General features: G+C 40.3%; 1 protein-coding gene across 1 annotated transcript; it reads left to right on the top strand.

Moving 5' to 3' along the window:
• The first annotated feature begins 18888 nt into the window (after window positions 1–18888).
• Window positions 18889–21630, top strand: LOC122556299 (ATP-citrate synthase-like). The gene is made up of 3 exons (XM_043702928.1): window positions 18889–19003; window positions 19760–19842; window positions 20809–21630. Exons 1-3 carry the CDS (start codon window positions 18905–18907, stop codon window positions 21062–21064), a joined length of 438 nt encoding a protein of 145 aa, XP_043558863.1. The 5' UTR covers window positions 18889–18904; the 3' UTR covers window positions 21065–21630.
• Window positions 21631–24784: the final 3154 nt, after the last annotated feature.

Below are 24784 nucleotides of genomic sequence, written 5' to 3'. Positions count from 1 at the left end.
ATTCCCAGCTCGGCAAACAGAACCACAACAACAAGCACCCAAGCTACAAATCTTCTCAGAAACTTTGAACACTACAGGTGATTTCTATAGTTTCCACCTATGGAGGCTGCTTCCCCATCTATCTGTTGAGAGCTTCTGGCCAACAGATTACTGGTCTCATAATAAGCAGTGCCATTGGTAGCAGTGGCCACTGTTGGTAGATCAGTGAGGGGAAAGAAAATCTTTAAAGCCCTGAACCATAAGGAAGCAGCAACTCCAAACACAAACTGTCAAAATCTCTTAGGATGCATGTTTCAATCAAGTAATCTCGTATTGTTCTAAACTCCAAATATCTTTAAGGAGACAGTGAGGTCTGCAGACGCTGAAGATCAGAGTTGAGAGTGTGTTGCTGGAAAAGCACAGCAGGTCAGACAGTATCTGAGGAGCAGGAAAAGCCTGATGAAGGGCTCTGGTCTGAAAAATTGATTTTCCTGCTCCACGGATGCTGTCTGACCTACTGTGCTTTTCCAGCAACACACTCACAATGCCAAAAATCTTCAGCTGATTCATCAATGACCTTCCCTCTATCATTAGGTCAGAAGTGGGAATGTTCGTCACTGATTGCAGATTGTACAGCACCATTAGTGACTCCTCAGGTACTGAAGCAATCTATGTTCAAATACAGCAGGACCTGGACAATTTCTAGGTTCAGGCTGGTATGTTGCAAGTAACATTTGCTCCCCAGAAAAGCCAAGCTATGACTATCTCAAGTAAAAGACAATTTAACCACTATCCCTTGACATTCAAAGCTGTTATCATCACTGAAATCCCTACTATCAACATCCTGTGAGTTACCAGACCAGATTCTCAACTGGACTCACCACATAAACACGGTGGCTGCAAGAGTAGGTCAGATGGTAGGAATACTGCAGCAAGTAACTCTGCCCAAGTCCCCTTAGCTTGTCCGTCATCTACAATGTTTAAGTCAGAAGTGTGATGGAATGATCCCCACTTGTCTGCATGGGTACAACTCCAACAACAAGTTGGCTGACACTATTCAAGAAAAAAACAAGCTGCTTGATTGGCACAATTTACATAATCATCCTGTCATTCCACTACAGACACTCAATCACTGCAGTTATGATACAAGATGCTCTGCAATAACTCATTAGAGATGCTTAGACAGCACCTTCTCAAATCCATGACCACTTTCATCTGGAAGGACAAGGGCAACAGCTATATGGGAACACCACCAGCTGCAGGTTCCCCTCCAAGTTACTCACCATTCTGACATGGAAATATACCACTGTTCCTTCATTGTCACTGCATCAAAATCCTAGAATTTCCTCCCTAATGGCATTGTGGGTCAACCCACAACAGTTGGACTGTAGCGGTTCAAGAAGGCAACTCACAACAACCTTCTCAAGGACAACTAGGGTTGGACAATAAATATCCTAGCCAGTGATGCCTGCATCCAACGAATGAATTTAAAAAACAACAAACCCAGCCGGTTCAACTTTTCCTGAGATTCTCAATGCCTCAATGAAGAAAGAAATCCATTTTTCCACCCTATGTTTTAATTCTAAGGTACGTATCTCACTAATGAGAGACACGGGGCCTGTTACATGCATTGACATCTCATTATCTCATAAACACACTCCTTTATATGTAGTTATTCATTTTATCAGGCAATGGGGAGAAACTAGATGGATCTTGATCCTGATTGTTCCTCCAGGCATCCATCTTGGCCAGCATTAAATAACATGTCAAGACATGCTCCACTATATGTAAAGAAGTCGGAGTCGAGAGCGTGGGGCTGGAAAAGTACAGCAGGTCAGGCTGCATCAGAGGAGCAGGAGAATTGATGTTTCGGGCATAGGTCCTTCATCAGGAATGACACTTGTGGGTCAGGGAGTTGAGAGATATCCTTGTAGAGAGAGAAATTCTTCAAGGTAGGCATACTTGGAAGATACGTTGGAGGGCATCTTCAACTACATGGAAGAGGAAATTGCAATCTTTAAAGAAGGAGGCCATCTGGTGTGTTCTGTGGTGGAACTGGTCCGTCTGGGAGCAGATGCGGTGGAGGCGGAGGAATTGGGAATATGGGATAGCATTTTTGCAGGAGGTAGGGTGAGACAAGGTGTGATCCAGGTGGCTGTGGAAGTTGGTGGGTTTGTAAAAAAATGTCAGTGTTGAGTCAATCATTGTTGCTGGAGATGGAGAGGTCCAGAAAGGGGAGGGAAGTGTCAGAGATGGTCCAAGTGAATTAACATCTAAACTGTCAAGATGGCCATTATGTTGATGTCTGGAGATTTGGTGAGAAGGAACCTCACCAGTATTATTCTGGGCATTATGCAAGATGACATACATTAACACGAAGATATAAAAAGCTCATCTTGAATTTGCAGGAAACCAGATTGTAGAGTTTATTTGATTAAACTAATAGTTCTTATATTTTGATCTGAGTAATAAATTGTATTTTGCTGATGTCCTCAAGCCTAACCCATAACGAATTATAGTCAGAAAGTCGTAGAGTTGTATAGCACGGACACAGGCCCTCCGGCCCAATTCATCCATGCTGACTAGATTTCCGACATTAAACTAGTCCCATTTACCCACATCCTTCTAAACCTTTCCTATCCATGTACCTGTCCAAATGCTTTTTCAATGCTGTGATGATACTCAGCTCTATCATTATCTCTGGCAGCTTGTTCCATATACACATCTCCCTCTGTGTAAAAATGTTTTTCCTCAGGACCCTTTAAAACTTTTCCCCTCTCACCTTAAATTTGTGCTTTCTATTTTGGTTTCCCCTACTGTGGGGAAAAGTTCTTTGCTATTCAACTTATCTACAGCCCTCATGATTTTAAGAACCTTTATAAGGTCACCCCTCAGCATCTTATGCTCCAGGGAAAAGTGTCCCAGCTTGTCCAGCCTCCCCTTATAATTCACACCCTCCAGTCTCAGTAACATTCTTGTAATTCTTTTTTGCACCCTTTCCAGTTTAACAACATCCTTCCAATAGCATAACCCTTCAACTTAATGAATCATTAATGACACATTTGAGATAAATTAGAGAAATTAATGGAAGAGCTGCAAAATACTGCAGATGTTAGAGATACAGAATAATAACAGAATGTGCTACGAAACTCAACAATGCCAGCAACATTTCTTAGAGAGGAAGAGTTAAAATTTAAAGCACAAAATGATTCTTGGAACCCTGGAATTGGAGAGGGTTGTGCAGAAGTGTTTCCTTTTCAACAATTGGTGCCAGACTTTCTAAGTTTCTCCACAGAAATCCATTCCCCAGTTATATGGGGTTGCTGTCTGTTTTCAACTTCAAAATACTAACACTGCTTTGCAAGGTCTTATATGAAACCTCTCAACTTTTCAAATTAGAAGAGTTTCTATTCCCTGAATCTACAGCCTGTGAATGACAACATAGGAAATTAAATTTGCATGCCACATTCACATTTTAGTCTTGATTTGGCCCTTTCAGAGATAAAAGTCATGGAAACATATCATTATAATCCCTGGCTTGTAACTGACCAGAAACGATTCATCCACAAGGCAATGAACACATTGAAAGACTATCAGAAGTGTATAAACACAACTGTGGGACATTGTCCAAAGCACACTTCCCTCTAAACAATGTGCTCGCTTATTTTTCGAGCATCATATCCCAGCCACAATGTCTAAACTAGCAGACTGCACATCAGACATTTCTAGATTCAGACTTTAGCCATTTCTAGAATCCATTAAACCAGGGAGGAAGCAAGTCATTCTCAATCATGACCAGCTGTCGAAGAGAAGAAGAATGACAAAGCTACTATTTCTTCCTATTTGTTCCCTTAGGAATAGCCTAAACAGCATCAGAAAAGTGCAACAAGGTCTATGTCTCTCAAACAAAGCATTCAGACAGAATGATAAAGTTATTATGTGGCTGCCTTTACCAGAATGTCCAGGAGTCAATTCACTGTTTGTGTTTACTCCTACCTTTTCCCTCACTATGCTGTACTTTTTCAGGTTCATTAGAGGAGTATCTATTTAACAATCTACTATTTCCCTGATATATATATAATCTGCACTGCCTGTATCAAAAAAAGGTCTTGGGAGTGAGGTAGTTTTCTTCTTGTTGCAGCTTGCCCTCAGCCGCATTTCAGGAACTTAACACGGCATATTCTGATGTCACAGCCTGCATACCATTGGCATTGCAATCTGAATTAATTCTTTGAAGTGTACTCTCCTGGGAATAGCGATGCAGGAAGGAAGGAAAGTCTGAGCAGGAGGAAATGAAACAGCAAAAAAAAATCTTCAGAGAAAATTCCTACACTCTAGTCCAATTCATGAGCTGGAGGTTCTGAGCTGGACTGGGGTGACAAGTCAAAGATCACACCACACCGATTATAAGAAAGGAGCAGGGCACTGAAAGTTTGCGGTTTCAAATAAACCTGTGGGACAATAACCCAGTGTCGTGTAAATTTTGACCTTGTCCTGTACTGATTCAAAAATCTTTAGGGATGGAAGCTATAAAACTTACGTTGTAAATTTCAGTTTTAATCCTGGGACTAACAAACTTTCAAAGTGGAAATATATTTTTGTTACATTTTTCTGCATTTGAACTAATGAAATATGTGTGCTAATCAGACTTTGGAATATACACTACTGTAATCTGACAATAAATAAGGTGATTACCTTGACCATGCAGAGGTTTTGTTGTGATTCAAAGAACATTGTTACTCTGTATCATTGTCATATTTTCTTGCATTTTTCAATGGAGATTCTTACTTCAATTTGTTTGCATCTTAAAGTGGTTAGCACAGATTGTGGTTTTAATTTTATTATACATCCAACCCTTGGCATGATCTCACATATATTTGGGTACATATGAGATGACAAACCTGTTCAAGAATATGATATCCCTATAAGTGATACAATTCATCAATGTTCTTGAGAGAAAAAGCTTTCTACTATCTTGACATTTTGGAGATATTTAACTGATGTTGTCTGTATTATCAGAAAGATGTAAAAGATGTATTTTTAATAAAAACAAGGAATTCTGCCTGGTTTCCCATCTGATATTTATCGTTCAACCAGATTCATCAAAACAGATGATCTTTTTATTATTACATACCTGGAACATTTTCCACATTACAACAGCGATTTGACTTCAAAAGTACTTTATTGACCATAAATTGCTTGGAATGTTTTGATTTCATGAAAGACACGACATAAACACAAACTGTTTGCTTATCTTTTACATTTACTTCAAACTAGCTGAATTCCTTGTCTGTTAATGAACTTTGTAAACTTTTCCAGTCTTGATAATCTTTGTGACAATTACAATAAATTCTGAAATTATTTTCAGTGCAAAGCAAAAAGGATGATAGTAAATGAGAAACTGCTCTACAACTGTTTCTTTTTCTCATTGATCATTAAGTCGGCTTTCAATCAAAATGGCAAGTGTCAAACATCTGGCTTGGGATGAGTTACAATTCCTGCCCACTGTATTTGAAACTTAGATGGACATTTTCAACTCAATAATATACTTTTTGACAGACTGAATTCAGATATTCTGGATATTCCATTCTGCAGCACTTTATTCAAATTCTTTCACTTCATTGTATGGTTAGCTAATGCTTGTAATTGTTTTTCAGCAGGTTTATTTATAAGAAAAAAACATAGCGATTGGCGTTGCTTCCACAACATTCCCACAAGGGAAGAAAACAATAAACATTTCAATCTTTGTCACATCAGATGATCCTCTGAAATAAGAAATATATTCTCATCAGAGAAGTAAAAGACAAATACTATAAATGCTGGAAATCTAAAATACAGAAGGAAGAATGTGTTTAAATACTGAGTAGATCTGAGGGAGCAGAGGAATGAAAACAGAGTTACGGTTGCAAGTCAGGACTGACAAAGAATCAAATTTAACTTAACTATTGGTTGAGATTTTGCATTTTAGAATGAAATATGGCAGTGGGTAAATTAGATTACATCTGCCAAGGCCTGTGCAAGCTTTCTGGAGTGATTATTTGTCAAGGATGATAAGATAGTTCCATGTTATAATGATGCATCTGCATCACAGCATTAAATGACCTCACATCTCAGCATTCTCTGTGTCAGCTTCCTTCTCACAGGAGAACACCTGGTCCTCCCCTTGTTGAGTCAAGTATGCATGGCACAACAAACAACTTTGACACAAAGAAACTTAGCAGAGGGTGTACAGTGCTTGACCAGTTCGGGCACCTGAACATCATAAACAAGGAGCCCTTATTCTGCTTTACACCAGTCCTTACAGAAAGATGTGCAGCCTCATCAACAGTCTGTGGATTTCTGACAGGTTTTGTGAGCCAACATTTGAGGAGATAACCCTTGTCATTAACCAACCATGTCTGAATGTGTTAAGGAGCCTGAAATATACCAGTACCTATGAATGAATGCTTCAAAATGAAGCTGTTAAGCCATCTGGTGTGTGAAGTGCTGTCACTGAGGACTACTGTGACTGATAGGGTACTCCAACGACTACATGATTAATTGATTGCTTGCTGATTTTGTGGAAATCCTGCAATGGCAGTAAAGCCCACTGCCATGGCTGCCTGACATCCAACATTAGAGGGAAATTCAAAAATAAGTGGGCCATGACATAAGAGCATTGTCACCTTGTGCTGTTGTTTCTGCAGCAGCTCTTGCTCTTGTTGCTGATATTGGAGCAGGTGATGCTTGTGGTTACATTTGCAAAGCAAAGTGGTCAGAAGAATGACTGTGATGATCTGTACCATCCTAATGTAGCTTTCAGCAGATCTATGGTAACAGTGATATCATGCAGTTTGTCATGTTTCCCCTAGAATTCTATGCTGCCAGACTGCCCTGCCAAGCTTGGATGGGTCAATCAGTCACCTCAAAATGTTTCTCACTTGGTCTCCTCCCCAATCTTCATGTGTTCTATGGGAAGCTGCATTTTTTGTGATGCAAAAGCCTTTTCAGGAATATGAAATATGCATGCTGACCGCATGCATTGTTTGGAAGTTCTGAAAACATGCCAGCACACCTTCCCACCCACAATAGTCATCTTCCCTTCAGGGAGCTTGGAGCAGAGCCCTTCGAGTGCATGAAGGCAGTGCCAGAAACCACCCTCCCATCTCATTAATCTCCAGCTTTTGTCGACTTATCACTTGTGTAATAGTGGTATTTAACTAGGATACTAGAAAGGGCGATACTTGTGATGTTTGGCTTGCACCTTTGGCATAGTTTCTGCAGTGCATTTGCCTTCTTTGTTGCATTGCTTACTGCACACAAGAAAGGTCAAATCATGGCAATCAAGCTAAAATGTACTTTGGATCCATTACTTCAAGAAATCTTGATGGAATGGATTTGAGTGCTAATGATATGCTGGCATTATAACAAGTGAGGGAAGCTACCAAACATCTCTTGATATAGGGCATCTTCAGTTTGTCAAAACATGCAAGGTCTACCTTCACTCCTACAAATGAAAATTCCTCCCACTTTAATTGCAACCATTTCTACTTTAGTAGGGTGTTGTGCAATAAGTTTTAAACCTTTTCAGTTCGATGAGATTCAACTTGCACATTGGGCCATTGAGTACCAGCTAACCCCATTCTCCCATTACCCACCCCCTGCCCCATTCCTTCCATCCTCATGAGTTCACCAACCCTGAAGCCCTTGTTGCTATCCATTCACCCATCTTTCCCTCCTTGGTGCACTAGGTGTCATCATTGAGGTCCCAACCTTCCCTCAAGTCCTCGAAGACTAAAGGTTCTAGTGCCATTCTGAGCCTAAATATATCCCTTCTGTAATCCAAGGCTTCTGCAATCTGAAGTCTCGTGACTCCCCAGCAAGACTCCTGCTCCTGGCCTTCCAAATCTGTGACTATATCATACAACTGTCCTTCCCGCAGATTGTCCAAAGTATTCATCTTCCGCTTCACTGTTTCTGTGGCTACAAACAACTCAGCCATATATACTCCTTCACAAAATGCACTAAAACCTGCGCTTCAGGAATAAGTTACCCGAAATTTGGCATTTGCTAATGGGATATAGGATGGCTCAGGGAAGCAGTGTGACTCAGTCTGCTTGAACACACTGACTGTACTTGTAGAACTAAGAATATAGTGACTGTATGTATTATTACAAGTTGTTATCACTACAAGGACAAAGCAGAAAGTGCTTATGCTGAGGTGGGTAAAGAAAGGCATTGCATCAGCTAGACATCTGCTTATTGCTGTCAGGTCTCTGAAGTGACAAATTTCTTGATTGGGTAGAAGTTAAATGGGAAGTTGAAGTTAATTTCAGTGAATTGTGTAGTGATGATATGTAAGTGCATGCAGATAGATTTCTTACCAGCTGTTGGCAATGTTCTTACCCTATCATCTGAAGAGGGGGAACTTAATCACTGAAGATAATCTCAACAGCCAGAAACTCAGTTTTTACCTTTCACCCCATGAAGTTCATGGATGCCATGGCAGGGACTGGAAGATCTGGCCCATTAGCCAGTGTTTCTCCCTTTAAGTATGTAGCTAGACCTGTCAAATATCTCCAGCAATTTCTGTTTTATTCACACCAGAGGAGCTGTAAACATGGTGATCCTATTTCTTCCATAACTACTCGCATTGTCACTCAGTATCCACAATGGAGTCAGGCACATACTGGAAGATAGCTTGCTCTCCCTGAATGACAACTCCAAAATGGGATCATAGTTTGTTACTTGTTTGTGGTATGGATAGAAATGCAATGTTTCATTAGCATTTGCTGGAAATGTGATATTTGCAATCAAAATTAATAAAACATAGCCCCTTGTGACTTGAAAATACTATATAATCAAACTTGAAATGATGGAATCTTCTTATTGTGATTGTTTTGGGCTCTTTTTAATGTCTTTCTTTTTTTCAGCATCTCAAATTTACTGCTGAGACTTTTAAACATTACATCAAAATTATTAACTGAGTACTAACTGAGGCCATGTTTGTGTTTGAAATGTGTAACCTGATTCTTCCAATGAGTGGATACCTTGCCTTCGCATAGCAATCTTGTGCTTTAAATAAAAGTCACAGAAGTGAAGCAATTTAATCTGTTCTTATACAGCAATATATATTGAAATTAAATATCTAACCTTGTGGCATTCTTCCTTTTATCTTTATGTTATTCAGGTCATTGGACATGTACAGCCTGTCACACTACAACCCTTCTATGATTATATTTTTTTTTCCCAAGGACAGTTGCATCAAATTGATTTTTCTATGCTGACAAGTAATTTTGTGATACTCGGGGTGCTTGCCAGCTTGTGCATTTTACTGACTAGATAAAGATCAAGTGACAAGAGTATATTTGCATATTGTGGAAAAGACTATTATTAGATATGATTGCAATAATTCACCTTCCATTTATAAAACTGATTAACTTCTATTTTATTGACTGTTTTCAGCAATAATATTTTCTTATAAAACTGACATTCTTCTAGGTACTCTTTACTTAAATGCATTAGTGCCAGGAAGGAAGATTTATAATGAAGATAAAATATGTTTATTTCTTGTGTAAAAAGGAATTCTTTATAGAGCAAGGCAAACAGGTTTTGAATCATAGGAGAGACACGTGGTCAAGAGCACTAATAGTAAATTTGCTGCAAGTGGCTTAGGCAGCAGGCCTCACCACAAGCTCAGAATTTAAATCATGTGAACATGCTCCTCATGTACATTAGCTGAGGTACAAAGCTGGGGCTGTAATACCCTGTGAGACCAAACAATCCTTGAACTTGCTAAGAAATTTGAAAGGTATTTAGCCACCTAAAGATAATTAACTGAATATGTCAATAATCAGTAGTAGAAAGGAAACAGTTTTTAAATTCATTGTCAGACTTTAAAGGACTGCACGATATGGTTCTGAGTAGGAAATGTGCTAGGCCAACATTAACAAAGAAATTGCCATTTCCAATGTAGGGACACATAGCAGATTGTCTTAACATCTCAATCCTCTGCTTGATTGCTGTCTGAGTTGATGAATTTCAGCATTCGATGTATAGCATTCTAGCATAGATATGTTCCCAATGCTTTCTTCTTGATGCTGATTCTACAGCTTAATCATCAGGGTTAGAGTACAGACCACTGATGAATCAATACAGAAGAGGCGTAATTACTTCTGATTAGCAGGAGCACTCCAACACAGTAAATACACAAATGATTTTCATAATAAAGCAAAGTACTGTAGATGCTGAAGGTCTGAAATAATCACATAAAATGCTCCAGAAAATGCTCATGTAGCATGGAGGCTCAGTGGTTAACATTGTCGCTTCACAGCGCCAGGGACCAGGGTTCAATTCCAGCCTCGGATGACTGTTTGTGTGGAGCTTGTCGGTATGAGTTTCCTATGGGTGTTCCAGTTTTCTTCCACAGTCCAAAGATGTGCAGGTTAGGTGGATTGGCCATGCTAAATTATTCATGGTGTTCAGAGGCTGTTGCAGATTCAGTGGATTAGCCACAGGAAATGCAGGTTTTGGATTAGTGGTGCTGGAAGAACACAGCAGTTCAGGCAGCATCCAAGGAGCAGTAAAATCGACGTTTCAGGCAAAAGTCCTTCATCAGGAATAAAGGCAGAGAGCCTGAAGCGTGGAGAGATAACCTAGAGGAGGGTGGGGGTGGAGAGAAAGTAGCATCACAACATGGTTGAAGAACTTCAGGGCAGAGGAAATGACCTGGGAGTTGCAGTGGGAGAGGGAGATTCTTGTAGAGAGAGGAGGAAAACTTCTTCATGGTGGGATGCTGTTCAGAGGGTTGATGGACTCAATGGTCTGAATGATCTGCTTCCATTCTGTAGGGATTCTATGAAACTTAGCAGGTCTGACAGAGTCTGTGGAAAGAGAAACAGAATCAACGTTCCACGCCCTTTCAGTTTCTCCAGTTTCATGCTCAAAAGGGCACCCTTTTCATGTTAAGTATGCTTCATGGCTGGCAGGGAGTGTCAACTACATCCACAGTTTTGAGATCACCTGCAGGACACATGATCAAATGCAGGCAAAGCAAATTTGGCTTCTACTTGAAACCCTTACCTTATGACATCCGTAAATGCAGTATACCATTAAAAATGTTTGGAGTTTGATTCTAATGTTCCACAGGGGCTGGTAATGAAAGTAATGCACACAGAATTTCATGCTGTTAGCTAGCATATCAGTTCACTGATTCCATTCTGCCTCCAGGGAATTTCCATGAGACAGAAGGGGTTCCAGCAGAATGACCTGCCAAAAGAAAGGGTAGTCAATTGAGATAGCTAAGGGCCTATTAAAATCTATTAAAGAGACTAACCAGGATCTTCCACAGGGAAAAATTCTATTTAAGGTTACTTACTGACATCAGGTGATGTTCTAGTTCAAAATGTGGCAGTTACTAATGACTCCTATACCGTGGGGAATGCGCTATTGAGAATTCTATCTTGATGGCTCATGCATCACCCTTTTGGGACATGTACCACCAAGTGAATGAACTACAGACACAGCAGCTGAGCGCAGTGGTGAGCTTATCAACAACTGACACTGCTATCTCTAGTTTGGATGTTGCCTGCAGATTACAGATTACAAATATTACAGATTTCAAAGCTCTATATAACTCTGTTAACCCTCTGAAAGCTTGAATAGTTTACCAAGGTTTACACATATGCAGTAGCTTCCTTTCATGACTTCTTGTAAATGCAAAGGTGCTAAAAACTCCTTTAGGTACAAGCCTTGGCTGCTAATTCTTTAATGCCATATGAAAATTTCTAATGACACAATTGCATCTTATAAGGCGTACATGTTTCCTCCCCTTCAAACTGGAGGCTTGGATGATCTGTCAACAGATTTGTAGGCTACAGCTGTTTCATGTATAAAATAATTTGAGTGAAAAGTAAAAAGGAAAGGAAGGAAGAGTTGCTAGCACTGACAAAATAACTTCTTTAAGTAATGAAAAAGTAACAACAAACCTCAGGTAAGTAAAAATTTTTGAACATCTTAAGGAAGGTATTGATGTCATTTTTTCGCGTAACAATTGTTTTGATATGATTTACAAGAAATATAATTTACACCAGGACATATTAAAGTTAGAGTTGAACATTTTAAAGCAACAAATGTATACTATGCTTGGATAATTTTGAGAAGAGGTAAACATATTTAAATTGTGGTGTGATGAGTAGTTCTCTAGTTGCCTTATACTTTATCCAATTTTAAGATACACCAAAAATAATAAAACCCATTCCAATGACTGGAGGAAATTCCACTTGCATCAAATGGACGGTTTGATGGCATAATAAATTCACTTATTTGATCATAAGCAAATCTTCCTAATGGCTGGCAGATCTCAGGTCAGATGCATAATCTGTGGATCCAGACTTTGGGTTTGAAGAGCTGTCTTATGTTCGACAAAAGCTCAATATTTAACATTCAACAACACCTATAGACATGAAGCAGCAGGGTTTGCCTGACATTTATCTGAAACAATAAAAAAAACCCCTCCCAATACATCCCTAAAAACACCTGGTTATAATTTGATCCCCAGCCCCCTTGCAAATTCCCATACCATCTACAGCTTCCAATTCCACTCCTAATTCCTTTAACACTTTGCTCATTTTCCTACCATTCCATATTTGAACCACATGAACCAGGTTCCTTCTCTGCACTATAACAGTCCTTATTAAAGTCACAAATTATGTCCTTTGTGGACTATGACAATGATAAACTGTCCCTCTGCTACCTTCTCAGCCTGTCTGCATTCTCAGACACAGTTGACCACACTATCCTCCACCATTGCACCTCCCTCGTCATTCAGCAAGACAAGACTGCCTTTCCTGGGTTTACTTATATCTTCTATCCCAGCCATTGAATTATCTACTGTCACTTTTCTTCCTGTTTCTGTACAGTTACCAACAAAACCACCTCTTTCTAACCCATCTCAAGGATCTATTGCAAGCTCTCTGATATTTCATACCCATATGCCTTCGCTCAGTGCCTTCATTGAAAAACTAAATGTCAACTTCCATTTGAACTCAGACATGCTGCTCTTCTTCAACACCTCCTTTCTCAAGTTTTCCAGTGACTTTAGTTTGTCAGGCTATTTGTTCATTATCCCAGATTTTAATCAGCTGAGGTTTTCTCCATTGCCTTTGCTACATAAAAATAGAAAATACTAACTTGGTTTCTCTTTGCTCAGATGCTGTCTGATCTGCTGGGGATTTGTCGCATTTCAACTTTTATTTCAGATTTCTATCATCCGCAGCACTTTTCTTTTGTATAAGCACCATTGTCTTTGATGCCCATCACAAATTCTGTTCCATAGCCACTTATTCCATCCTTCTCCCAGGCCTCCCTAATTGATGGTGAAGTAAAGCATTAACATTGTATTTGCCCCTGTAATTTGAGCTTGTAATCAGTCTGCATATATCCTGTCAAGCCTTAGTGTCAAATTTTGTTTGATAGTTTTTCTGCGAAGCACCTCAGAATGTTTTAAAGATTTTCAGATATAAGTAAACGATGTGTCAGTCCCAAATAAAGACAAAACGGGTACAATGTCTGAGAAAGAAAACATTCGTGGTATATGTAGACACATGGACCCTAACTATTTGGGAAAGGGAGCATTAATTCATGGGATGTGGGCGTTGCTGCTTAGGACACCATTTATTGCTCATCCCTAACTGTCAAAGGACAGTTAATAGTAAACCACCTTGCTATGGATCTGAAGTCACATGTCAGATCAGGTAAGGACAACAGAATTTCTTCTCTAAAAGATATTTGTGAACACGATAGGTTTATGGACAATAAACAGAGGTTGCATGGTTGCCAGTTAGACTAGATTTTTACTGAAATCAAATTTCCTTCTGTCATTGTGGGATTCAAAGTCATATCTTAAATTCTGGATTACTAATCCAGTGATATTACCAATACTCCATCACCTTCCCTCACTTGCATTAGAATTGTAGTGAACTGGAGAAATTTGTTCAAAAAGAGATAGAAAGATTAAAATTGTTTAAAAAAAAGAATTACCACATAAAACACTAAATGGATATTATAATTTTAAAAAATTATAATTGAAAAGTCTGATATATTTTTAAAAACTTGTACACTTATACAAGGTAAACCCTGTGGATAAGGAATAAAACCTTCATCTAAAATTCTAGATTTACTTCAGTATTTTTTACATTTTAGACATAAATATTGCATTTGTTATATATAATCCTTGCTCTACTCAATATATGACTGATCCATTATCAGGCAGTTGCAACTTTATTCTGAACTGGATATTTTCAGTTTTTAAAGCCACATCTCCTATGATTAATTACATTCATTTTCCTGAATGAGTTATCCAGCTAATCCCAGTCTGTTCTTCCCCGAGATTATTTTTCAAGTATTGAACCATTTCCTTTTTCAAAAGTATTAAGGATTCTTCCACTGCCATCTTTTCTGTATAAAAATCATTCTCCAAACAACTCCACTCATTCATTCTTTTGGATATGCTCGAAACTGACGTCTTCCATTTACTGACTTGGTGATCTGTGTAAATAGTTCAGCTTTATATATTAACAGACCTCATAATTTTTAACATGTCCACCTAATCTCCTCTTAACCTTCTCAGTTTTGATGAAAAAGTCTGTTTCTCAGGCTTTTTCCTCAGACTTAAAGCCTTCCCATGATGAAGTAATCTTAGTGAATCCTTTTCTCACCTTTTCTGAAATATGAAATCTTTTCGAATACACCCACAAAAGGCAAGTGAACCCTGTGACATGAGCTTTGGAATTGAAGTTTTAATTTTTATATATCAATAGTTCAATTTCTTGAACTAATGTTGACAACATAAACACTCCATGTGAACAAAGACCAATAACTGTGTGAAGAGTTTATAATCCTAACAGAAGGAATTTATAAATTAGTGCTATACATTGTAACCATCCCAAAAGATGTTTTTGAATTTGGATTTACTGTCACATGTACAAACATACAGGAATACAATGAGAAGTGTACATTGTCGCCACACATGGCACCATACAAGGTACCTAGGCACAACTTAGGTACAAGTGGTAACATAGAGAAATAAAGTTAAAAGTAAAGCATTAATGTTGCTCTTGGTATATGCTGAAGAATAAAGAATTAAAGTTAAAAGTTAACATTGCAGTCTTTCCTAGTATTAAGTGGAAAAATAAAGAAACAAAGGTAAAAGTTCAAAAGTCTTCCCTTAAGTGCACTTCCTGCAAGGGCTCGGTCTCCTCCACTTTGGGCTGCTCTCTGGAAACCTGACTTCCTCACCTTGATGTTGCAAAAACCGGGGGACTTCCCTCACCGACATTTCAGGTTTGCTTTAACCACTTTAGGCTCAGGCCCACAGACAATTCCACGTATTGGACTTCCAGCTGATACTCATCGAGGCCCACAGCTGCTCTGCACCAGACCTCCAGCAGACACCACTCGGAATCCATGGCAGCTCCCATGCTCCCCACAAAGCCATCTATGTTGCTGCCTCTCTCTCCAGAACTCCAGAAGGTAAGTTAAAAAAGACAAGAATGGCGTGGCAAAATGTTTAATTCCAGTTCTTTCATTTTTTAGGGTCTTGAAATCAAGTGCAAAAATTTCTAAACCAAATTTTCACACTCTATGCATACTCTTTAGTTGTTGCAGGTTTTTGTTCCTGAAAATTAGGAAAGTGTACAACATTGCCCTCTTCCAGCTGAACAGCTTTAAGTAGGGTTCAGGCGATCCCATACTCGAAAGAGAAGAAGAAGCTGGTTAGGCTTTGGCACTGAGCTCAGACAAGTACTGCCCAATGTTAACTATGAACGTCTAGTTACACACCTTCTCTTTACTCAGCTTGCACCATACCCAATGGCACCCTGCTTACCTGACACACTCCATCTACCCATTTATTAACTTATCCTCATGGCACCCTAACCTCAGTCTTACCTTATGTACTTACCATTTGACAGCAGCTGTAAGAGTGGCTGTCTGTGACATTTGATCATTAAACTTCAGAATATGACAGCTGACTGCTGTGGAAAAAGAAGAATGTTCAGCCCCACTGACATTGTGGGAGAATTTTCAAATTGGTAGTATGGCTCTGCATTTCTGCAGGAGCCCCTGATCTTAATTTTCTGTCAGAAACTCAGAACTGTCTCCTTTTGCACATACAAAGTGGCAATATATGTAAGACTGCAACTCCTGGAAAAACTGACCCACTTTCTCTTGAGCCAGTATAGCTGCAATCAAAACAATGCACTTCTTCATAAAATCTCTCTCTGAATGAGGCCAAGGTTTTTTTTTTGCAATGAGTACACTCACTACATAAATGATTTGAGTAACTAACATGGTCCACGTCCTTTATCAACCTTGTAAAAATTGCTAACTGCACTTCCAAATTCTTTCCAGATGCTCTAATTTTATCCACCTGACTTGTCTTTCAAATTCTTTATATTTGATGGGCTTTTGTGCTGCGATGTCATTCCAAGTTGGCTTTTCTCAAGTTAAAAACTGCTAATTCACAAATCTGGCACAAGCTTATATTTCATCTTATGACAATCAACGTTATATTGCACTTGGTTTTTTCAAGAGAAGTCGTAAAGGCAGATGTGCAGAAATGTCTCGGAAAGACCTTATTTTGAACAATGGCAAGGGAGTGGCTTGTTCTCCCAGTTCAGGTTTTTTTTTCTCGTTTGAGAGTCAAACAATTGCTGTGGATCAAGAGAAGCAGCTAGTGAAAAGAAGTGACATACTTCAAAAGAGGTCTTACCTGAACATTTTGTGCAAAACCTAAGGGTGGCATGATGGCTCAGTGGTTAGCACTGCAACCTCACAGTACCAGGAACCCAGGTTTGATCCCAGCCTTGGACAACTATCTGTGTGGAGTGTCTGTGTGGATTTCCTCTGGGTGCTCTTGTTTCCTCCCATAATCCAAAGATGTGCAAGTCAGGTGGATTGGCCATGCTAAGTTATCCATAGTGCTTGGTGCATTTGTTAGAGAGAGATGGATCTGGGTGGGTGGCTCTTCAGAGAGTCGGTGTGGACTTGTCCGGCCAAAGGGCCTGTCTCTAGACTGCAGGCAATCTAATATAATCTACCTCTCCTGTCTGTAAGATTTTGCGTTTGAATTTACCTTTTGCCAAGGGGTGTATTTATGGGATGTTGCAAGAATTGGAACAGTTTTGTTAAGTTGCAATATCATGTCAGTTTGGTTATAAAATGAGTTAAGTTATTATAAATTCTGCTTTCTTTTGTTTGTGCTTCATCCGTAGTATTTAAATAAATTCTGTTTTAGAACATAGAACATAGATAGAACATAGAAGAATACAGCGCAGTACAGGCCCTTTGGCCCTCGATGTTGCGCCGATACAAGACCACCTAACCTATACTAACCCACTATCCTCCATATACCTATCCAATGCCTGCTTAAATGCCCATAAAGAGGGAGAGTCCACCACTGCTACTGGCAGGGCATTCCATGAACTTACGACTCGCTGAGTGAAGAACCTACCCCTAACTTCAGTCCTATATCTACCCCCCCTACCTTAATTTATAGCTATGCCCTCTTGTAATACCCGACTCCATACGCGGGAAAAGGTCCACACTGTCAACCCTATCTAACCCCCTAATCATCTTGTACACCTCAATCAAGACACCCCTAAACCTTCTTTTCTCTAATGAAAACAGCCCCAAGTGTCTCAGTCTTTCCGCATACGATCTTCCTTCCATACCAGGCAACATCCAGGTAAACCTCCTCTGCACCCGTTCCAGTGCCTCCACATCCTTCCTATAGTATGGCGACCAAAACTGCACACAATATTCCAGATGCGGCCGCACCAGAGTCTTATACAACTGCATCATGACCTCAGGACTCCGGAACTCAATTCCTCTACCAATAAAAGCCAGTACGCCATATGCCTTCCTCACCGCACTATTTACCTGGGTGGCAACTTTCAGAGATCTGTGTACATGGACACCAAGATCCCTCTGCTCATCCACACTACCAAGTATCCGACCATTAGCCCAGTACCCCATCTTTTTGTTATTCTTCCCAAAGTGAATCACCTCACACTTAGCTACATTGAATTCCATTTGCCACCTTTCTACCCAGCTCTGCAGCTTCTCTATATCCTGCTGTAACCTGCCACATCCTTCCTCACTGTCAACAACTCCTCCGACTTTCGTATCATCCGCAAACTTGCTCACCCAACCTTCTAACCCCTCTTCCAGGTCATTTATAAAAATGACAAACAGCAATGGTCCCAAAACAGATCCTTGCGGAACACCGCTAGTGACGGCACTCCATGAAGAAACTTTGCCATCAACTACTAACCTCTGTCTTCTTCCATCCAGCCAATTCCTAATCCAAACCTCCAACTCACCCTCAATGCCATATCTCCGTATTTCCTGCAGTAGCCTACCATGGGGAACCTTATCAAACGCCTTACTAAAATCCATATATACCACATCTACCGCTTTCCCCAAGTGTTTTTGACTTGGGTTTACAAGGGTTTATCATTGAAGGTGACACTTCTAAATTAAATACAAATAAATGTCATACATCTCATATTATCTCATGGTTGTGGTGAATTGATTTAAGATTTTAAGGAATAGCTTTTTACAAATTAAAACAGGAAAACCAGAGTTTGGAACACAAGTATAAGTTGTCTTGAGTTGCTGGGGAGTACAGTGGCTGTAATCTGCCAATTGTGTTGATGTTCAGTGTTTTGGAAGCACTCTGATTTATTCCGTGTTGAAGATTGGGGTAACTGCATCTAGAGGTGACAACGTTTCAGCTGTCACAAATATATAGTCTGGGAATGATGATCAGTCACTTTGGAAATACCATGATCTGATAGAGATCCTGGTATGTACTGCACATTTAAATCGCCATTGTGGTATTTGATGAATTAAACTTTCCTGATCACAGATTAACAATCCAGACATGAGGGTACAGATCCTAAAGGATTTTGTGAAGCAGCATTTCCCAGCCACACCTCTCCTCGACTATGCGCTAGAAGTGGAGAAGATTACTACCTCCAAGGTATGGAACCTACACAGGAACCTGAAAACTGGTCAGCAAATAACCTATCTTCCACAGACTTCAGTTCTATCGGGGATTGAGTGATGAATATTAATTCAGCTGTAGAAATTTCAAAACTGATTTTGGTAACTCTGATCAAGGCCTTCAGAGTTTTGGTAGGGAAGGAAGCAGCGCCTTCATTGGAATTACCTGGAACAATCCTTTCAGAATAGCTCAAATTTTATTTTAGACTTTGATTAACTTCAGTTTGAGTAGCTTTGTGCTGTACACTGTGGAATGTGCTTCATTGTCAGATGGCAAGTTGGTTAAATGCAGAATCTGGGCAAGCAGTCACTGAGCTGCATTTTGAGGAATGGTCACTGGACCCAAAAAATTGATTCTATTTTCTCTTCACAGATGCTGCAGAACCTGTTGATCTTTTCCAGCAACTTCTGATTTTCTGACTTACAGCATCTGCAGTACTTTCCGTTTTTTGTCACTGAATTAGCTTGTTTCCAAATTATTTGCCAACAGCATATCAATAAAATGTGGTTCTCTTTTTAAAGGAAAACTTTTCCTTAAGCAAAATCTGCAGCACAAAATGTGGTTGGATGAGCTTTCACGAGACATGCTTACGTTTTATTTTTAATAATGCAAATTCTGAAGAATTAACCATTTCTGAATTGTTGCAGTTATTAAAATCTTGCCCCATCTGTTTTTATTATTGATGTATAAATATTGTTTGAGAATTGAATGGTTACATTTTTTTTCTTTCAGAAACCAAATCTTATCCTGAATGTTGACGGTTTTATTGGTGTTGCCATGGTTGACTTGCTAAGAAACTGTGGTGCATTTACAAGGTATGTTCTCTCGGTGTAGGAAAAGTTGCACATTTTGATGTGGAACTATCTGAGGCTGTTATTGAATTCAGTGACAGAAAAAGTATTTCTATAACATTTCACAACCTTTGGGTGCTTCATAGCAATTTTTATTCAATTGAGTATAATCGCAGTTGTTGGAGTTGTAAAGCAGTGAAATGATCCCTTGTCCATCGAGAGTACAAGTGCAGCCACAGGATGCACTGTCCCTGAGCTCATATGGGCAACTTCCTTGTTTCCAGTTTCACTGCTTTCTAAGTTGAATTGTAGAATCCTTAGTGTGGAAGCAGGCCATTTGGCCTATCAAGTCCATACTGGCCATCCAAAGAGATTCCTATTCAGAACACCACCCAACTCTATCACTGTAACCCTGCATTTCCCATGGCCAATCCACCAAGCCTGCACATTTTTGGACATGGGGAGAATGTGCAAACTCTCACAGTCACCCGACAGTGAAAGGCCTGTTCCAGTACTGTGCAGTTCTGTGTTGTAACCTGAGCAGGAGTAGGCAATTCAGCACCTTAAACCTGCGCTACTGTTTAATAGGATTATGTCTGATTGCACCTACATCTTCCTGCTCACTATGCATAATCCTTCAAATCATTAATGATTAAAAGTCCATCTATCTCCTCCTGAAGGTTCAATATCTGATAACTGCTGCACTCTGGGGTAGTTGAGGACTTTTTTCATTGGTTGAGAGCGATAATAAGGGGTGGAAGTTGCATAACAGATTTCAAAGCAAAAATAGATTTGTAATGTTCACTGGAATAAAGGGAAGATTCTAGAAGGAAATGCAATTACTTGCCATAGTTTTGTACTGTGCATTGCTGACAATTCTACATGAACAGCAAGTGCTGGCTCTATGCCAGTGTCTGAGTACAGAGTAGTTAATGTTGACCTATCTTTCTCAATTTGAAAGTAGTGCTAATTTGCCTAAATTTTGTACAGGGAGGAAGCTGATGAGTATGTGGAGATTGGTGCCCTGAATGGAATCTTTGTGCTTGGACGAAGTATGGGCTTTATTGGTAAGTTCATTATTAGTTTCCTTTTAGATGATCCTTTTAGAAGGCATAAGATAGCTGGAGTTACATTTGCTATGCTCCCTCCCCACTATTATCTTGGATTTAGACTGCTCGAGCGAAGTAAGGAAGCACTTGTGTACAAAGGATTGTGGAAATCTAGACTGTGTTCTGGGTTCATTTAAATTTTCAAGACTGAACTGGATAGATTAGAAGAGAATCTGAAGGAATATGGAGCCAAATTAGATAGTAAATAGCTGATTCTGACTCGGTTTACCTACTTTAGTTCCAGAGCCCTTGCAAAAACTGCCCCATCTCGGTCCCAAATTTTTAATTAATTTGAAATTCATAGATTTAGCAGAGTTCCTGTTTTGACCAGGAAGTGCTTCCTTAATTCATGTTCTTAGACCTCCGCTTCCTATGCACTTGGGAATAGGAAGTTTGTCGGTTGCCCCTGTGAGCCCTGGTGTCATTCTGGGGAATCTGTGTACCCCTCCACAAGGTCCAAGACTAAATGCACCCACTCCAGAAAATTTAAGATTTTCTACAATGAAAGCATTGTAATCATCATGAGTTTAACAACCAATATTTGTGATTATTTTGGAGTAGTGAAATCCAGCTTTCTTCTGTAAACCCATCAATCCCTTTGTTCTTGCACTGCTCTTCTGTTTCCTTTGGAGAAACTATTCTGATTTATTGTCTTTGGGTCCAATGTACTGACGTCTCACTTTCCCATGGTTAGCTGCATCTGTCCGATATTTGTCCATCTTGGAGAATCTATTGGCATTCTTTGATAACTTTGCATACCTTTTTACATAACTTTTGCAAGATGTTGCAAAACTTACCCTGCTTTTTAATTTTGCCAGCAGATGTGAAATAATCATCTGGTCTGCTTTGTACTGTGGGTGGGTGGGTGGGTGGCAGACATGCTCCAAAATTGCATGTGTGAATTTCTCATTTCACACTAATGGACCATGTGGCTGAGGATAGAGACTGTCAGTCCAAGGAAACATGCAGTGTTGGCAGCAGTGATTCACCTTTCCATTACTGCTTTTGTCCCAGCGAAGTGAAGGCCCCTGATGAGATGCAAGTCACTGTATTCTCAGTGGCTGGATTATAACAAGAATCCAGAGAAAGTATATTCCTGTCAGAGTGAAAGAGAAGGCTGGTAGGTATAGGAAATGCTGGATGACTAAAGAAATTGAGGGTTTGATTAAGAAAAAGAAGGAAGCAAATGTAAGGTATAGACAGGATAGATCGAGTGAATCCTTCGAAGAGTACAAAGGAAGTAGGAGTATACTTAAGAGGGAAATCAGGAGGGCAAAAAGGGGACATGAGATATCTTTGGAAAATAGAATTAAGGAGAATCCAAAGGATTTTTACAAATACATTAAGGACAAAAGGGTAACTAGGGAGAGAATAGGGCCCCTCAAGGATCAGCAAGGCAGCCTTTGTGTGGAGCCACAGATAAATGGGGGAGATATTAAATGAGTATTTTGCATCAGTATTTACTGTAGAAAAGGATATGGAAGATATGGAATTTAGGGAAATAGATGGTGATACCTTGCAAAATGTCCATATTACAGAGGAGGAAGTGCTGGATGTCTTGAAACACATAAAGGTGGATAAATCTCCAGGACCTGATCAGGTCTACCCTAGAAATCTGTGGGAAGCTAGAGAAGTGATTGCTGGGTCTCTTGTTGAGATATTTGTATCATTGATAGTCACAGATGAGGTGTTGGAAGACTGGAGGTTGGCAAACGCGGTGCCACTGGTTAAGAAGGTGGTAAGGACAAGCCAGGGAACTATAGGCCAGTGAGCCTGACATCGGTGGTGGGCAAGTTGGTGGAAGGAATCCTGAGGGAAAGTATGTACATGTATTTGGAAAGGCAAGGACTGATTAAGGATAGTTGAAAAATATAAGCCATGAAGAAGGGCATATGCCCGAAAAGTCTATTCTCCTGCTCCTCGGATGCTGCCTGGTCTGCTGTGTTTTTCCAACACCACATTTTTCAACTCTGGTCTTCAGCACCTGCAGTCCTCATTTTCTCATAACTGATTAGGGATAGCCAACATGGCTTTGTGCATGGGAAATCATGTCTCCCAAACTTGATTGAGTGTTTTGAGGAAGTAACAAAGTGCATTGATGAGGGCAGAGCGGTAGATATGATCTATATGGACTTCAGTAAGGCGTTCGACAAGGTTCCCCATGGGAGACTGGTTAGCAAAGTTAGATCTCACGGAATACAGGGAGAACTAGCCATTTGGATACAGAACTGGCTCAAAGATAGAACACAGAGGGTGGTGATGGAGTGTTGTTTTTCAAACTGGAGGTCTGTGACCAGTGGAGTGCCACAAGGATCAGTGCTGGGTCCTCTACTTTTTGTCATTTACATAAATGATTTGGATGCGAGTATAAGAGGTACAGTTAGTAAGTTTGCAGATGACACCAAAATTGGAGGTGCTCGAGGGAAAACAGCCCCTGCCTGTTCAACCTCTCCCTATAGCTCAAATCCTCCAACCCTGGCAGCATCCTTGTCAATCTTTTCTGAACCATTTCAAGTTTCACAACATCTTTCTGATAGGAAGGAGACCAGAATTGCACACAATATTCCAACAGTGGCCTAACCAATGTCCTGTACAGCCGCAACATGACCTCCCAACTCCTGTACTCAATACTCTGACCAATAAAAGAAAGCATACAAAATGCCTTCTTCACTATCCTATCTACCTGCGACTCCACTTTCAAGGAGTGATGAACTTGCACTCCAAGGTCTCTTTGCTCAGCAACAGTCCCTAGGACCTTACCTTTGATGGGAAACTATATTTATTTTAAGCAAAAAGAATATATACTTGAAATAAATCATTTGGAATGATTTATAGGTGAAATGAAAGACAGAATTAAATAGAAAACCAGTGATTAAAAGTAGAGCACATCTTAAGCTGAATATAATTCACTTCTAAGAGAAAGAAGAAGAATTAGGCCAGTTTTCCCATGGATCTGGATTAGTGTTGCTGGAAGAGCACAGCAGTTCAGGCAGCATCCAAGGAACAGCGAAATCGACGTTTCGGGCAAAAGCCCTTAATCAGAATAAAGGCAATGAGTCTGAAGCATGGAGAGATAAGCTAGAGGAGGGTGGGGATGGGGAGAAAGTAGCATAGAGTACAATGGGTGAGTGGGGGAGGGGATGAAGGTGATAGGTCAGGGAGGAGAGGGTGGAGTGGATAGGTGGAAAAGGAGAAATGCAGGTAGGACAAGCCCGGATAAGTCATGGGGACAGCGCTGAGCTGGAAGTTTGGAACTAGGGTGAGGTGGGGGAAGGGGAAATGAGGAAACTGTTGAAGTCCTCATTGGTGCCCTGGGGTTGAAGTGTTCCGAGGCAGAAGATGAGGCGTTCTTCCTCCCTTCGTCTGGTGGTGAGGGAGCGGCGGTGAAGGAGGCCCAGGACCTCCATGTCCTCAGCAGAGTGGGAGGATGAGTTGAAATGTTGGACCACGGGGCGGTATGGTTGATTGGTACGGGTGTCCCGGAGATGTTCCCTAAAGCGCTCTGCTAGGAGGCGCCCAGTCTCCCCAATGTAGAGGAGACCGCATCGGGAGCAACGGATACAATAAATGATATTACTGGATGTGCAAGTAAAACGTTGATGGATGTGGAAGGCTCCTTTAGGGCCTTGGATAGAGGTGAGGGAGGAGGTGTGGGCGCAGGTTTTACAATTCCTGCGGTGGCAAGGGAAAGTGCCAGGATGGGATGGTGGGTTGTAGGGGGGCGTGGACCTGACCAGGTAGTCATGGAAGGAACGGTCTTTGCGGAAGGCGGAAAGGGGTGGGGAGGGAAATATATCCCTGGTGGTGGGATCTTTTTGGAGGTGGCGGAAATGTCGGTGGATGATTTGGTTTATGCG

The sequence above is a fragment of the Chiloscyllium plagiosum genome, chromosome 13 (genome assembly GCF_004010195.1).
Source record: "Chiloscyllium plagiosum isolate BGI_BamShark_2017 chromosome 13, ASM401019v2, whole genome shotgun sequence".
NCBI classification, from domain to species: domain Eukaryota; kingdom Metazoa; phylum Chordata; class Chondrichthyes; order Orectolobiformes; family Hemiscylliidae; genus Chiloscyllium; species Chiloscyllium plagiosum.
This window is presented reverse-complemented; position numbering and strand designations above follow the sequence as displayed.

Excerpts from the sequence above, each read along its gene's own strand:
- LOC122556299 (XM_043702928.1), top strand. The coding sequence starts at position 18,905 with ATGAGGGTACAGATCCTAAAGGATTTTGTGAAGCAGCATTTCCCAGCC. Across the intron at positions 19,004-19,759 it reads AGAAGATTACTACCTCCAAG|AAACCAAATCTTATCCTGAA; the intron begins GTATGGAACCTA and ends TTTTTCTTTCAG. Across the intron at positions 19,843-20,808 it reads AACTGTGGTGCATTTACAAG|GGAGGAAGCTGATGAGTATG; the intron begins GTATGTTCTCTC and ends AATTTTGTACAG.